At 41.1% G+C, this 14,068-nt stretch overlaps 1 protein-coding gene across 7 annotated transcripts in view; it reads right to left on the reverse strand.

The window, feature by feature from the left end:
• Positions 1-201: 201 nt before the first annotated feature.
• LOC112246891 (clathrin heavy chain 1) overlaps positions 202-14,068 on the reverse strand; it is a 51,352-nt gene continuing 37,485 nt past the window's right edge. For 2 of the 7 annotated variants that reach the window (XM_024415483.2, XM_024415482.2), the window contains 15 exons: positions 13,737-13,859; positions 13,364-13,509; positions 12,914-13,097; positions 12,537-12,729; positions 12,158-12,315; positions 11,702-11,974; positions 11,174-11,491; positions 10,844-10,975; positions 10,573-10,683; positions 10,183-10,353; positions 9,476-9,697; positions 4,528-4,548; positions 2,442-2,517; positions 2,100-2,120; positions 202-1,645 (listed from right to left, as the gene is read on the reverse strand). In XM_024415483.2, coding sequence (XP_024271251.1) covers positions 1,509-1,645; positions 2,100-2,120; positions 2,442-2,517; positions 4,528-4,548; positions 9,476-9,697; positions 10,183-10,353; positions 10,573-10,683; positions 10,844-10,975; positions 11,174-11,491; positions 11,702-11,974; positions 12,158-12,315; positions 12,537-12,729; positions 12,914-13,097; positions 13,364-13,509; positions 13,737-13,859 — 2,286 coding nt within the window. In that variant the 3' untranslated portion in view covers positions 202-1,508. The remainder of the gene's footprint in view (positions 1,646-2,099; positions 2,121-2,441; positions 2,518-4,527; positions 4,549-9,475; positions 9,698-10,182; positions 10,354-10,572; positions 10,684-10,843; positions 10,976-11,173; positions 11,492-11,701; positions 11,975-12,157; positions 12,316-12,536; positions 12,730-12,913; positions 13,098-13,363; positions 13,510-13,736; positions 13,860-14,068) is intronic. The other 5 variants (XM_024415486.2, XM_024415484.2, XM_024415489.2 and 2 more) reach the window with 3 other exon arrangements.

The following is a 14,068-nucleotide window of genomic DNA, read 5'->3' on the forward strand; positions in this document are numbered from 1 at the left end:
CATAAGAGTGAAGGTAGACCAACAAACGTTGGCTGTGCACGGCCGACGCAATAGGACTGCTGTCATTTTCAATGAATTCCCTGGCCATTAAATGTTGAATCGCCACAAATCATTGACACCTGTGCATGGCCGACGTGTTAGTCTATCACCCTTACAAACATGACGACAAAACAAGGTTGAGAAGGGAACAAGAGACCCGACCAGACTTTTCTTGACAAACAAGAAGCCTTTATTTTATGTGGAAAAGAAAACTGCTGTTTCATTCATCATCATCATGATCCAGATCCTGCACAATCAACTATGAGTGCACGCTTAAATCTAGTCATTTGTTTTGAGAGTATAGGGTAGAGGGAGAGTTAATGATTTTCTTTGTATACACACACAAGCCTTTGATAAAAACACAATTACCAGTCTCTTCAATTAGATCAGACAAATATAGGTTCTGAGTCGCAAATGGCACCCTATTTCCTGCATAGTGCAGTACAATTTTTATGGGCCCTGGTCAAAAGTAGTGCACTATATAGGGAATAGGGTACCATTTTAGCCACAAAGAAAACCTGGCAGGACCTCAAGGCTATTAGGTTTTATATCCTCTTCTGTACAATCAAGAACAGTGACCTAGAACACCACGATATCCAGCATATACCAACCAACCGCAGCACGAGGGGAGGGGGGAAAGTGACACACATGTCTGACTGAACAGAACAGAGCTTCTTTAATTCTCGTAATCAATCCCTCCAAATAGAATAGTCCCACAAGAGCACTTTACAGCATGAGGAAAGGAAAGTGTCTTACACGCTGCTGAGTGAGACGCAAAGACACCATCGATTTCATCTGTCTGCGCACGGTCTGACTCAATGACTAACTGGAGAGCCTGCATAGGCTTGGGAAGGATGAAACTCACTTTTGGAAATCATGTCTGAATGCATCTTAAAATAATCTCTCTCTAGAGCTACACAACCCCTTTAACCCTGTGTAGGTCATTACTGGTATTTGTACATAGTGTTACTAGTTTGTGGGTCATGGAAGCGGCAGTCATGTTCAAATATAGAAGAACATTGTAGCTTTTTTCCCTTTCTGAATATACAATAATTAAATGCATTTTACAGACTGATGGAACAAGCTGCTCACACATATCAAAATGAAGAGATTCTACATTAGTTTCTTCACTACAGAGTGCAAATCAGATGCTTCACAACATACCTTTTAATTAAGAAGAGGACTCACTCTTCCCACAAGCCCTCCTCATTGTACATAAACCATTCCCCATTTAAAAAAAAAAGAAATCTAGTAAATATAATGGAATGTGAAAAATTATAACAATTGTGAGCCAATCTTTTTCTTTGACAACAGAAAAATGTCCTTCATGAGGTTTTTTTTAAAAAGGAAAACAAAAACAAAAAAAACTGCTTGTTTGAATCCACTAAATGTTGTGAGAAGATGGTAAAAGCCTAGTGAAGGACTGAGCTGAGAGAGATGGATGGGCTCCAGGGCTTGCCAGGAGAACTTTACATGCCGTAGCCAAAGCCTGGTTGGGCCTGAGGTGCCTGGGGGTAGCCTGCAGGAGCCTGGTAACCGTAGCCATAGGCCTGCTGGGGGGGCACGGGCACGCTTGGGCCAGCAGTCAGCATAAGCTGGGGTGTGCCTGGAGGAAAGAGAGGCATTTCACATGTTGGGCTGACACCGAAGATTAGAATCTATTCGGATTAAATTAATTTACTGATTCAAATAATTTGATGCCGATTGATTTGAATATTTAAACTTAACATGGAACACAAGCCACAGCTCAACTCTAACATTCCTGAGTGCCAAGGAAGCTCAACTTTTATTTTTTATTTGAATGATTTTTCTTTTGAACAGCAGACTGTAGAGTGAAGACAGGTTGAGGAGATTAAGTCAAAGGGCAGCCGGCCGGATTCAAACCCATGCCGACTGCCATAAGTGTTCCGAGGTCAGAGGCAGTAGCCACTGGCACATAGGGAAGCCTAGATGCATTGTTCACAAGACTACAGCCTGTCTGCTGCAGAGGGACAAGAGAGCCACGAGAAAGCGAGTGTTGATCAGTTATGGACATACGTGCTGAAAACATGTTTGCTCACCATTTACTAAGTTATCAGGACCTATTAGGATGAGAAATACCAGAGTTTTGGCGCAGGTACAGCAGACTATACAAATATTCGTTAGAAATGACATCTGATACGAATATCAAAACAGGGACAGCCTCATGCATGTCACCAATATCAACAAACTTGTCACTATTAAAAACCTTTACACAGCTTATCAATCTCTTTACTCTACATTGTATATCCCATCTTTACTACTTAGAGCACAAAAGGCTGGGTTACGAGAGTCATCTTCACCGTTTGAGTGAGTTGGTGTGAATGGCTGTTCTCATTGGCCGTGTCAGATTCTTGGCTGTGAATGATGCATGAGGCACTTACCATAGACGATGGGTTGTGTCTCTGTCGCCTGCTCCTCCTCTTTCCTTAGGGACTCAGAGGTCTCCAGCTTGTCCACCTGGAAGAGGTCAGAAAGAACACGATGATAAACAGCTACAAGCAGGCAGGCCAGAGAAGACATGCTGGAAAAGCCTTCATTAACTCTTCTTTCCTTTAGTAATTTAATATGTTAAGTGATTGATGGATAGGACTGTTCCAGGTGTATGAAGTGTGTGCATTCTAGGTGATTATTCTTTGCAACACATACAAGGCAGCTGTGAGCTGCCCCTTCGTCACACATTTAAAACTAGTGAAGAAATATGAGAGATGATCATTAAGATGTGAGGAAAAATACTTTCAATGAAATCTGGTGCCTCCATTCAGCCACTCTTGAAGTGATGTTTTCAGTATATATTAACATTGCTATGTATGCAGAGAACCAAACCCATATCAAGTATGCAACAGGAGTACAAAATCTCATGATCAACACTTGACCTTTGTCATCTCTGAGCTATTTTAATGTAGCGATGTTAACTGCCAGGCGATAATTTTTCTAGGATTTATCTAGGACCTATTCACCCTTTCCCTTAAATCAAACATGCTTAGTTTTAGCTCAGCAATATCAGTCTACTGTAACTCCAATGAGTGACCTTAAGCGTAGCAGAAGCAGATTTCCAAAAGTTGTTAGGAAGAAAACGTAATTGCGTTTAAAAGTTGCAGTAAGAGGCAAGATGCTAGTAAAAGACAACTTTTCAATTTTGTTCTCACTATCTTTCTGTGCTTCTCAGTGCTGAAAGTGGGTTCAGTTCCCTCCATACCTCTTGTAAAGAACATTAAAAATAATGAGTAAATCTCTTCCAACAAACAGAGGCGTCATTAAAAAGGAGAACATGCTACAGTAGTGGTGTTACAATTGGTTAAAATAATGTGCATGAAAAAGAGGCAAAAGTACTGAAGCGCAGAGGGAGTCAAAGCCCGGGATGATTCGTAGTCCAGCCACTCAAGGCCCATCAACCAACAGCAAGGCACAGCCGACAACATCAATGTCTCCTAGAGGCTCTCAGTGACGCTAGATTCTCATTGGCAGGTGCTCAATCACGTGCATATATTAAAACCAGAGAACATTTCCCAAAGTGCAGGTACCATTACCCGTTTTTCATACATACTCTCTCGGATACAGTGTAAAGGTCTGTGAAGGAATGCACTTTTCAGCTACTGCCCGTGCAAATGTACTAACTTCAACATGAATTAACAAAGAGATTTGATTTTCTCTGCCTCTAGTGCTGCAGCACAAGTTGCATTTCACTGTAAAGACTTCAATATGAGAATGAACTCAGTCATGAGAAATATATAATTTCATCACTACAAAATGGCATCACTACTGAAACCTTTCTGGAGAAGAAAACCCCCACCAGATAGGTGCAGCCATAGTAGTATGGTGCCCCTGAAAAGAATTACGTTAAGTGCCTTGTTCAAGGGCAGACATATTTCATTTCTCACCTTGGCCAAATGCTCTAACCACTATGCTACTTTACACCTTAAAGTGCATTCGCTTCACAAACTTTGATCATACAATGCATTTCTTGGCTTACAGTTTTAGTACGATGGTTAAATGCAGTCTACAACTGGTTTGCAGTCTATTTTGAGAGGGGGTCTTAACTATATGCCAGCAATCAGAAGCTTCAAGATTGAGGTCATTAATGGGTGTTATTTATTCTACAAAATTAACACTCTTGGGGCATCAAAAGCACATTAAGGTCATTGTGGGTTCAAGGGTCAGGACTGGGAACCAATGGCAGACTGGCATCATTGACAGACTTCCTCAGACTAAGGGTTGTCATTGGTGAGTAACTACAGATCTACTAGAGTGCTCTGCTGCCCAGTCGGAGAGAGTCCAGTTGAGAAGGCACTACTGTGTGTGTGTGTGTGTGTGTGTGTGTGTGTGTGTGTGTGTGGAAAAGCAGCAGTGTAACTGACATATGGGAGAATTAAAATAAAACGCATGCAGATTCCTGAGGTAGCAGTGCTCCAGGCTAAATTAACGAACGAAACAGCAAGAGAGAGATGGAATATAGGAATAGACTTTCACCTTTTCCTTAATTGCATCAACCTGGAAGGGAATTCAAGAAGCGCAGCTTAGAAAATAAGAAATCAGTTTACCATAGTGCAGAGACCGAGAGAGAGCAGGCTGAGACAGCATACAAAGATGGGCAACCAGATATCCACACAGTAGAAGAAAAAAAATTAAAAGAAAAGACTAACACCTGTCAAAAAGGTATTCTGGCATTCCTCTGAAACGCCTTGAATTTCTCTAGTTTTATTGTTTCTATCCTAAGAACTATTGTTTTGAAGATAGCGAGACCTCGCTACAATGATTAACCTACCACATTTGCATGCATAAAAATACAGCTGCTAGTAAAATATTTAACTGTTTTCCATTTAGTAGGCTATAGGTTCCAGTCAACTCAACTCTGAGTCACTAAACTACTATTGAGAGCAGAGCAGTATAGACTGCATTAGTCCTGATCTATTGATAGACATATGGTAGAACTTGTGTCTTCTATGTCATTGGCTAGACTAAAGCTGCTGGACTACTATTCCGTTCAAAGCCATATAATATGTGTGTGTGTGTATGCATGTATAGTTGAAGTCGCAACTTTACATCCACTTAGGTTGGAGTCATTAATCCTAATTTTTCAACCATCCACAAATTTCTTGTTAACAAACTACAGTTTTGGCAAGTTAGTTAGGACATCTACATTGTGCATGACAAGTAATTGTTCAGACAGATTTCACTTAAATCACAATTCCAGTGGGTCAGAAGTTTACATACACTAAGTTGACTGTGCCTTTAAACAGCTTAGAAAATTCCAGAAAATGATGTCATGGCTTTAGAAGCTTCTGATATTCTAATTGACATCATTTGAGTCAATTGGAGGTGTACCTGTGGATGTATTTCAAGGCCTACCTTCAAACTCAGTGCCTCTTTGCTTGACATCATGGGAAAATCAAAAGAAATCAGCCAAGACCTCAGAAAAAAAATTGTAGACCTCCACAAGTCTGGAAATTGCTTCCAAGGATAAACTAAATGCCTGAAGGTACCACGTTCATCTGTAGAAACAATAGTACGCAAGTATAAACACCATGGGACCACGCAGCCGTCATACTTCTCAGGAAGGAGACGCGTTCTGTCTCTTAGAGATGAATGTACTTTGGTGCGAAGTGTAAATCAATCACAGAACAACAGCAAAGGACCTTGTGAAGATGCTGGAGGAAACGGGTACAAAGTACCTATATCCACAGTAAAACGAGTCCTATATCGACATAACCTGAAAGGATGCTCAGCAAGGAAGAAAGCCACTGATCCAAAACCACCGTTAAAATAGCCAGACTACGGTTTGCAACTGCACATGGGGACAAAGATCGTACATTTTGAAGAAATGTTCTCTGGTCTGATGAAATAAAAATGGAACTGTTTGGCCATAATGGCCATCGTTATGTTTGGAGGAAAACGGGGGATGCTTGCAAGCCAAAGAACACCATCCCAACCGTGAAGCATGGGGGTGGCAGCATCATGTTGTGGGGGTGCTTAGCTGCAGGAGGGATTGGTGCACTTCACAAAATAGATGGCAGCATAAGGAAGGAAAATGATGTGGATCTATTGAGGCAACATATCAAGACATCAGTCAGGAAGTTAAAGCTTGGTCGCAAATGGGTCTTCCAAATGGACAATGACACCAAGCATACTTCCAAAATTGTGGCAAAATGGCTTAAGGACAACAAAGTCAAGGTATTGGAGTGGCCATCACAAAGCCCTGACCTCAATCCCGTAAAATTTGTGGGCAGAACTGAGAAAGCGTGGACAAGCAAGGAGGCCTACAAACCGGACTCAGTTACACCAGCTCTGTCAGAAGAAATGGGCCAAAATTCACCCAACTTATTGTGGGAAGCTTGTGGAAGGCTACCTGAAACATTTGACCCAAGTTAAACAATTTAAAGGCAATGCTACCAAAATAATAAGTGAGCGTATGTAAACTTCTGACCCACTGGGAATGTGATGAAAGAAATAAAAGCTCAATGAAATCACTATGCTATTTTTCTGACATTTCACATTCTTAAAATAAAGTGGTGATCCTAACTGACCTAAGACAGGGAATTTTTACTAGGATTAAATGTCAGGAATTGTGAAAAACTGAGTTTAAATGTATTTGGCTAAGGTGTATGTAAACCTCCGACTTCAACTGTATGTATGTATGTATGTATGTATGTATGTATGTATGTATGTATGTATGTATGTATGTATGTATGTATGTATGTATGTATGTATGTATGTATGTATGTATGTATGTATGTATGTATGTATGTATGTATGTATGTATGTATGTATGTATGTATGTATGTATGTATGTATGTATGTATGTATGTATGTATGTATGTATGTATGTATGTATGTATGTATGTATGTATGTATGTATGTATGTATGTATGTATGTATGTATGTATGTATGTATGTATGTATGTATGTATGTATGTATGTATGTATGTATGTATGTATGTATGTATGTATGTATGTATGTATGTATGTATGTATGTATGTATGTATGTATGTATGTATGTATGTATGTATGTATGTATGTATGTATGTATGTATGTATGTATGTATGTATGTATGTATGTATGTATGTATGTATGTATGTATGTATGTATGTATGTATGTATGTATGTATGTATGTATGTATGTATGTATGTATGTATGTATGTATGTATGTATGTATGTATGTATGTATGTATGTATGTATGTATGTATGTATGTATGTATGTATGTATGTATGTATGTATGTATGTATGTATGTATGTATGTATGTATGTATGTATGTATGTATGTATGTATGTATGTATGTATGTATGTATGTATGTATGTATGTATGTATGTATGTATGTATGTATGTATGTATGTATGTATGTATGTATGTATGTATGTATGTATGTATGTATGTATGTATGTATGTATGTATGTATGTATGTATGTATGTATGTATGTATGTATGTATGTATGTATGTATGTATGTATGTATGTATGTATGTATGTATGTATGTATGTATGTATGTATGTATGTATGTATGTATGTATGTATGTATGTATGTATGTATGTATGTATGTATGTATGTATGTATGTATGTATGTATGTATGTATGTATGTATGTATGTATGTATGTATGTATGTATGTATGTATGTATGTATGTATGTATGTATGTATGTATGTATGTATGTATGTATGTATGTATGTATGTATGTATGTATGTATGTATGTATGTATGTATGTATGTATGTATGTATGTATGTATGTATGTATGTATGTATGTATGTATGTATGTATGTATGTATGTATGTATGTATGTATGTATGTATGTATGTATGTATGTATGTATGTATGTATGTATGTATGTATGTATGTATGTATGTATGTATGTATGTATGTATGTATGTATGTATGTATGTATGTATGTATGTATGTATGTATGTATGTATGTATGTATGTATGTATGTATGTATGTATGTATGTATGTATGTATGTATGTATGTATGTATGTATGTATGTATGTATGTATGTATGTATGTATGTATGTATGTATGTATGTATGTATGTATGTATGTATGTATGTATGTATGTATGTATGTATGTATGTATATGTATGTATGTATGTATGTATGTATGTATGTATGTATGTATGTATGTATGTATGTATGTATGTATGTATGTATGTATGTATGTATGTATGTATGTATGTATGTATGTATGTATGTATGTATGTATGTATGTATGTATGTATGTATGTATGTATGTATGTATGTATGTATGTATGTATGTATGTATGTATGTATGTATGTATGTATGTATGTATGTATGTATGTATGTATGTATGTATGTATGTATGTATGTATGTATGTATGTATGTATGTATGTATGTATGTATGTATGTATGTATGTATGTATGTATGTGAGGTGTGCAGCGCAGACAGGCACATGCTGACTCTTGTTCAGTCACAGCAGCCCCACATGCAGTCACGCAGCATCCAATGACGAGCTCCACTTACTTGGCACTGAATATCAATGACAAGAAAACAAACTACTGGACACTAGAGAGAGGAACTGAAGATCTTGAGTTCCTCTCTATATAGTCCAATACTTTGTTTTCTTGTCATTGATATTCAGAGGGTCCACCACCTTGAAACAATGCATTGACACAACACTTGTACTGTACCCATTGTCTGTAATCTGTTGAGTACAGTAACATTTAGTCAGAGCATTAAACAAAAGAGCAATTACTGTCTTTTATATGGAAAATGGTGAACAAGAGGGGAAACAAACAACTGACATGAGTATAAGGAAAAGCAGCTTAGAGGTTTGTTTAGCTTCTATCAAACGCAGACACAGAAGAAACAAGGCACTAAAAAGAAAAGGCAAGTTGATAGAAAAACAAAAAATAAATAACTGTCTTTCTGTATAGAGTATGAGGACTTTTGGCACTCCACATAGAAATACAATTATTCTATTATACTGATTCCAGTAAATCTATTTATATGATGCCACACACTCTGCTGCAAAGTCAAGACTGCTGGACTGAGTTCTAATATAATCATTGATGAATCTCTGGTAGCAACTTGCCATATAAAAATAAGGCATTGTGCTACTGAATAGTTAAATGCCTTTTCAAAAGTGGCTAACTGCTAAAAGCATTTGACTGAGCAACAGAAGATCACTGAACAACATGTTTGGAAAGGTTTTTGTGTAAAAGTGGCATTTAGGATGAGCTTACTTTCACCCAATCCTAACCATTTGGGGCTAGAAATGTCAAACTGACCCTAGATCAATGGGGATAGTTCACCCTACTCCCACTGAAAGCAGACCTGGGTTGTGTTCATCAGCCACAACCCTAATGAACAACATCCTTGGACGTGTAGAAAAGAACCACCATGAGTGGGCTAAACCAAACCAAGCAACATGACATAGCCATGTCCAGACAGCCAACCCACCTTGAAGAGATACTCTCTCATGACCTGAATGAAGTAGGGCATGGAGAAGTCCATGATGTTGTGCTTCCAGGCCGTCTCCAGCACCACGTCTGGCCTCAGCAGGTCATAACAGGTGAAGAGGCATGCGGCAAAGCACTCCTTTTTGTCCTCGGTCAGGAACCAGCCCAGTAGCTCCTCAGCCAACTCTGTATCCTTGGACTCTGACGCGTACTGCATGGCATCCTGGAGGAAGATGGAAACAAGATGGAGGTTCAAGATCAGGAGTGGTGACTTGATGCTGTGTGTTTGTTAGGAACTTGGCACCAAGCCACTGTCTGGTATGTTCATTTTTATTTTACCTTTATTTAACTAGGCAAGTCAGTTAAGAACAAATTCTTATTTTCAATGACAGCCTAGGAACAGTGGGTTAACTGCCTGTTCAGGGGCAGAACGACAGATTTGTACCTTGTCAGCTCGGGGATATGAACTTGCAACCTTTCGGTTACTAGTACAACTCTCTAACCACTAGGCTACCCTGCCGCCCCACTAGGCTACCCGAGAAAACCTTCACTCCACAATGGGATTTTGACCACTAACCCTACCCATCTTATCAGACAAAACATTTTCCATTATCCTCCTCTCTCTACTAACCAAATAGGTTCAATGACAATATAATGGCAGTCAGAGGAGAAACAGGCCTGGGTAAGGAGATGAGAATGAATGAGTACCTTGTAGAGTTTGTCCTTCTTGCAGAGCTCCACACTCTGTTTCCAGCGGTTGTTTCCCTTGAAGAGGTAAGCAGCGATCCTCCTGAACTCAATCAGCTCGTGTTTCTCCAAGCGCTGGGCAAGCGAGATGTTGTCAAAGTTGTCATAGGCATCTATAGAGGTCCTCAGAGCCTGAGTCCACAGAGAGAGGGAAGGAAGAAAGGATGGGTGGATGAGTAACCGTTGTTCAATGAGGTGTAAAAAAAACAACTTTGTTTTCAAGTAAACAAGGTACTAGAAGTGTCATAGGGCCAGCTTCCCAATCCCATATTAAACCTAGTCAGGGTAAAACAAAGGTGTCCGTCTTCATTGTTTGACAATGTAACCAACCAACCAAATTTGACCACAAACCTGATAGTCCTCCTCTGTGATGAACAGGTTGGTAAGTGCTTCATTGACAGACTTGTTGTTGTGGTTCTGTACAGAGCGCAGGTAGGGCTTGACCAGGGGCAGCTGTTTCACCTGGACCACACACACTTGATTACTAGAACTGCATTCATTATAAGCAGAGTGCACTGTACATAGAAATACACGTCACAGTCTTTGATTAACAACTACAACAGGTGTCACACCGCTTCAATTTCCTGTGTTGGCAGATCGGAGGGGACAGAGCTCGTCTTACCTTGCTGAAGAAGTTGACAGCACGGGAGTGGTCCAGTCTGGGGGACAGCACTATGAGCAGGTCATTCAGTAACAACGGCTTGAACTCCAAATAGAACTGAGTTGCTTTGTAATACAGCTCCACGTTGGCCACCTACACAGTCACAGGAAAGGCATAAAAGGAGAGATATTGTCATGTATTACAATTGTAAAGTGTACTGAGATGTTTCAATGTACTTTAAAATATACACCTACCAATATCACATCAAATCGAGCTTTGTCATAATAGATCATATACAGCAATGACTGCTACCTTGATGTCATTATAGACAAACATTACTGATTGGGTTACCTTGGTGATGATGTCTTTGAACTGGCCCTCCTTCCAGGCGTCGGTGGGGTGGTTCATCATGGTGATGATGGCATTGTCAAACTCCTCGTACTTATCGTACAGGAACACCAGCTCCGCCCACAGGTGGGCCTCCTCCGCCGCCCGCAGAACCTTTGGAATGTTGACTCTGGACCAGAAGAGCTCCAGGTGCTCCCTCATCTTCTGGGGTTTGAACTTGGAGTAGAGGATGGCCAGCTCGGTGAACATACCCATGTGCGCCCGTTCCAGCCCCAGGGCTGCCTCCAGCATGGTGATCAGCTCCTCAAAGTAAGCACGGTCCTGAACACAGAGAGAGGGGGGGGTAAAGCATTGAGGGGTTCGAAAGCACCAAATTTGGTCGTCAATCAAGAGAGTGTGGAGAGAGGTGGACTAAATAAGAACTTTTCATGTTGACTAGAGAAAATACAAATTTCATACAAACTGTGCCAGCATATAGCAGCAAGGAGGATAAGGTACATCGAGACAAAGTGGGCTGTGTGTGTGTCTTACCTGGTAGTAGTTGATAAGCTCCTCCAGTTCGTCAGCATGCACCACGATGTGGAGGCCACACATCTGTGCCAGCCGGAACTCCTTTCCATCCACGCAGGCAAAGCACACCTCCTTCCAGGTCCTAGTGCTGTTGGCCTTGCGGGCCCCGTCCACAGCCGCCTGGTACTCCCCGAGGTGCACCAGGGTGGACGCCAGACGGCCAAAGTTGGACACGTTGTTGTACAGTAACTTGGCCGCGTCGTACATTTTCTCATCGTAACAGCGGTCGCCGACCTTCGTTGTGAGCAGGAAAGAGTATGAATGTCAATCAATGTCTTACATAGGGAGTTGTCTGCGACAACATAGAAAATCAGTTCCTGGTGAACTAGGACAGAACATCACTGTTTATTTCTCATTGACTTGGAATACAATAACCTGTACTGTTTAATACATCAGTCTGGACTACAGTAACAATACCTGTTGGATGTGGGCATTGTTGGGTCCATTGATGAACTCCTCCAGCTCAGCCAGGCGGTTGGTCTTGGCCAGGGCGAAGATGAGCTCTGTCTCCACATAGGACTCCCGGGCCTTCTTACGGGCCATCTGAAGGAACTTCACCAGGTCCTCCCAGTTACCTGACACACACACACCAGAAAAACTGGGAGGTTACACTACTTTAAATCCTGAGGTCAGTCAGTGAGCCGCTGATGATTACAGAAAGTCACCAAAAACAGCTGGACAAATCCCACACTGTGGATATGTATTCGCTGACATTGGGAGATTTTACACATTATAATGCCCATCAGCCCATCCTGACACCCCCTATCCCAGCTAAAGCCGGCCCCACCATCTTTACCACTCTGGTCGGCGGCCTGTACCACCTCCATGTAGGCAGAGGGGTCGTCAGCCTTGATGTAGGAGTCGATAGCCTCCTTGACCAGGCCCTTCTGCAGCTGAGCCTTGGCCAGCTGGCTCCACACAGCTGGCTCGTTGCAGCGCTCGGCAAACTCATAGGCTCGATCCAGGTTCCCAATGTGCTCAATGAGAACCTGGGGAGAAGAGACAACATTATACCATGACAGGAAGTCAGACTATCAATCATGTTGAAGGTAAGGAGAATGGAAGCTCTACAAGTCTGCTGGCATTGAGACCTCCATATTCAAGAGATTGAAATGGTGTTAGGGTGATATGAATACCACATGGTGTTGGGGGGTGGGTCAGGGTTCATCTCACCTGCACGGCAGAGGTGTTGACGTCAAACTTCTTGAAGATAGCAAAGGCCTCCTCGAAGAGCTCGTTGCTGATGGCAATGTTGGCAATGTCTGGGGCGTCATAGTTGTCCAGGCGGTTGATGTACTCCATCACACGGGTCCGGTCTGCCTTGATGGCCGTCAGGATCAGCAGGTTCTGCAGATTTCTGAATAAATAAACAACCCCCAGAATCAACACTTATATCACCAAATAATCACATCATCCCGGAAATCAAGCTGTAAAGTTGAGCAATTGTATGTGTCAAGTGACTGTAGAGTGTGTTGCGATTTTAAATGCATTTTCAATGAAGTTTGATTTGATTGATTTGGAAAAGTATAAAAAAGATGGCGGAAGTGAACTAGAGAGAAAACACACAATGGACAGCCCAGCCTACAGTGAGCACAGGTATCAGAGCTCTAGTAGCTCTGTTACCTGTGTTCACTGAAGACAGAGTTATCCAGTACGATCTTCTCCAACAGCTCAATGAGTTCGTTGGGCAAGTCTGCAGTCATGAAGGCCTTTACTGTGACTGACACCTCCTCTGGGTCCTGGGTCTCAGACAGGGCTGTCTGCACCACCTGACAGGGAGGGGAAAATAGATTTCGATATGGTCATGAGTAGATGTTTGGGTCAATTCAGAAGGTTCACTGAAGGCTGAGTTATACAGTACGATCCTCTCCAGTAGCTCATCGAGTTTGTTCTTAAATTGAAAAACCTTTATTGAAGATTGACTGAATCGAGAATAGAATTGATCCCAATACTGGTTCAGAGCTGGTCCAGACTGGTGTGTATGGGGACTACCTACCTGGTCAATGAGTGGTCTTCTGAAGGGGTTGCTCTCCAGCAGCACGCTGGCCCACAGGTCCGGGTCTCTGCGACGGACCAAGTAGCGAGACAGACTCTTGAACAGGGAGTTCTCATTGCACACCTGACAGGAAACAGAGCGCACACACTGTTCGTCCACTAGGCTCTCACCTCACATTCTGAAACAGTACTTTCATATGTAGGCTATTCCCAGTATTGCTGTTGTAAACAAAGAATGTCAGTTAATATTAATGCATAGCAATGCAGAGAATTAAAATGTACACTCATATGTTTTTAGTTAGACCTACATTCTAACCTATATGAAACTACTTC

Source organism: Oncorhynchus tshawytscha, linkage group LG30 (genome assembly GCF_018296145.1).
Source record: "Oncorhynchus tshawytscha isolate Ot180627B linkage group LG30, Otsh_v2.0, whole genome shotgun sequence".
In the NCBI taxonomy this organism is placed as follows: domain Eukaryota; kingdom Metazoa; phylum Chordata; class Actinopteri; order Salmoniformes; family Salmonidae; genus Oncorhynchus; species Oncorhynchus tshawytscha.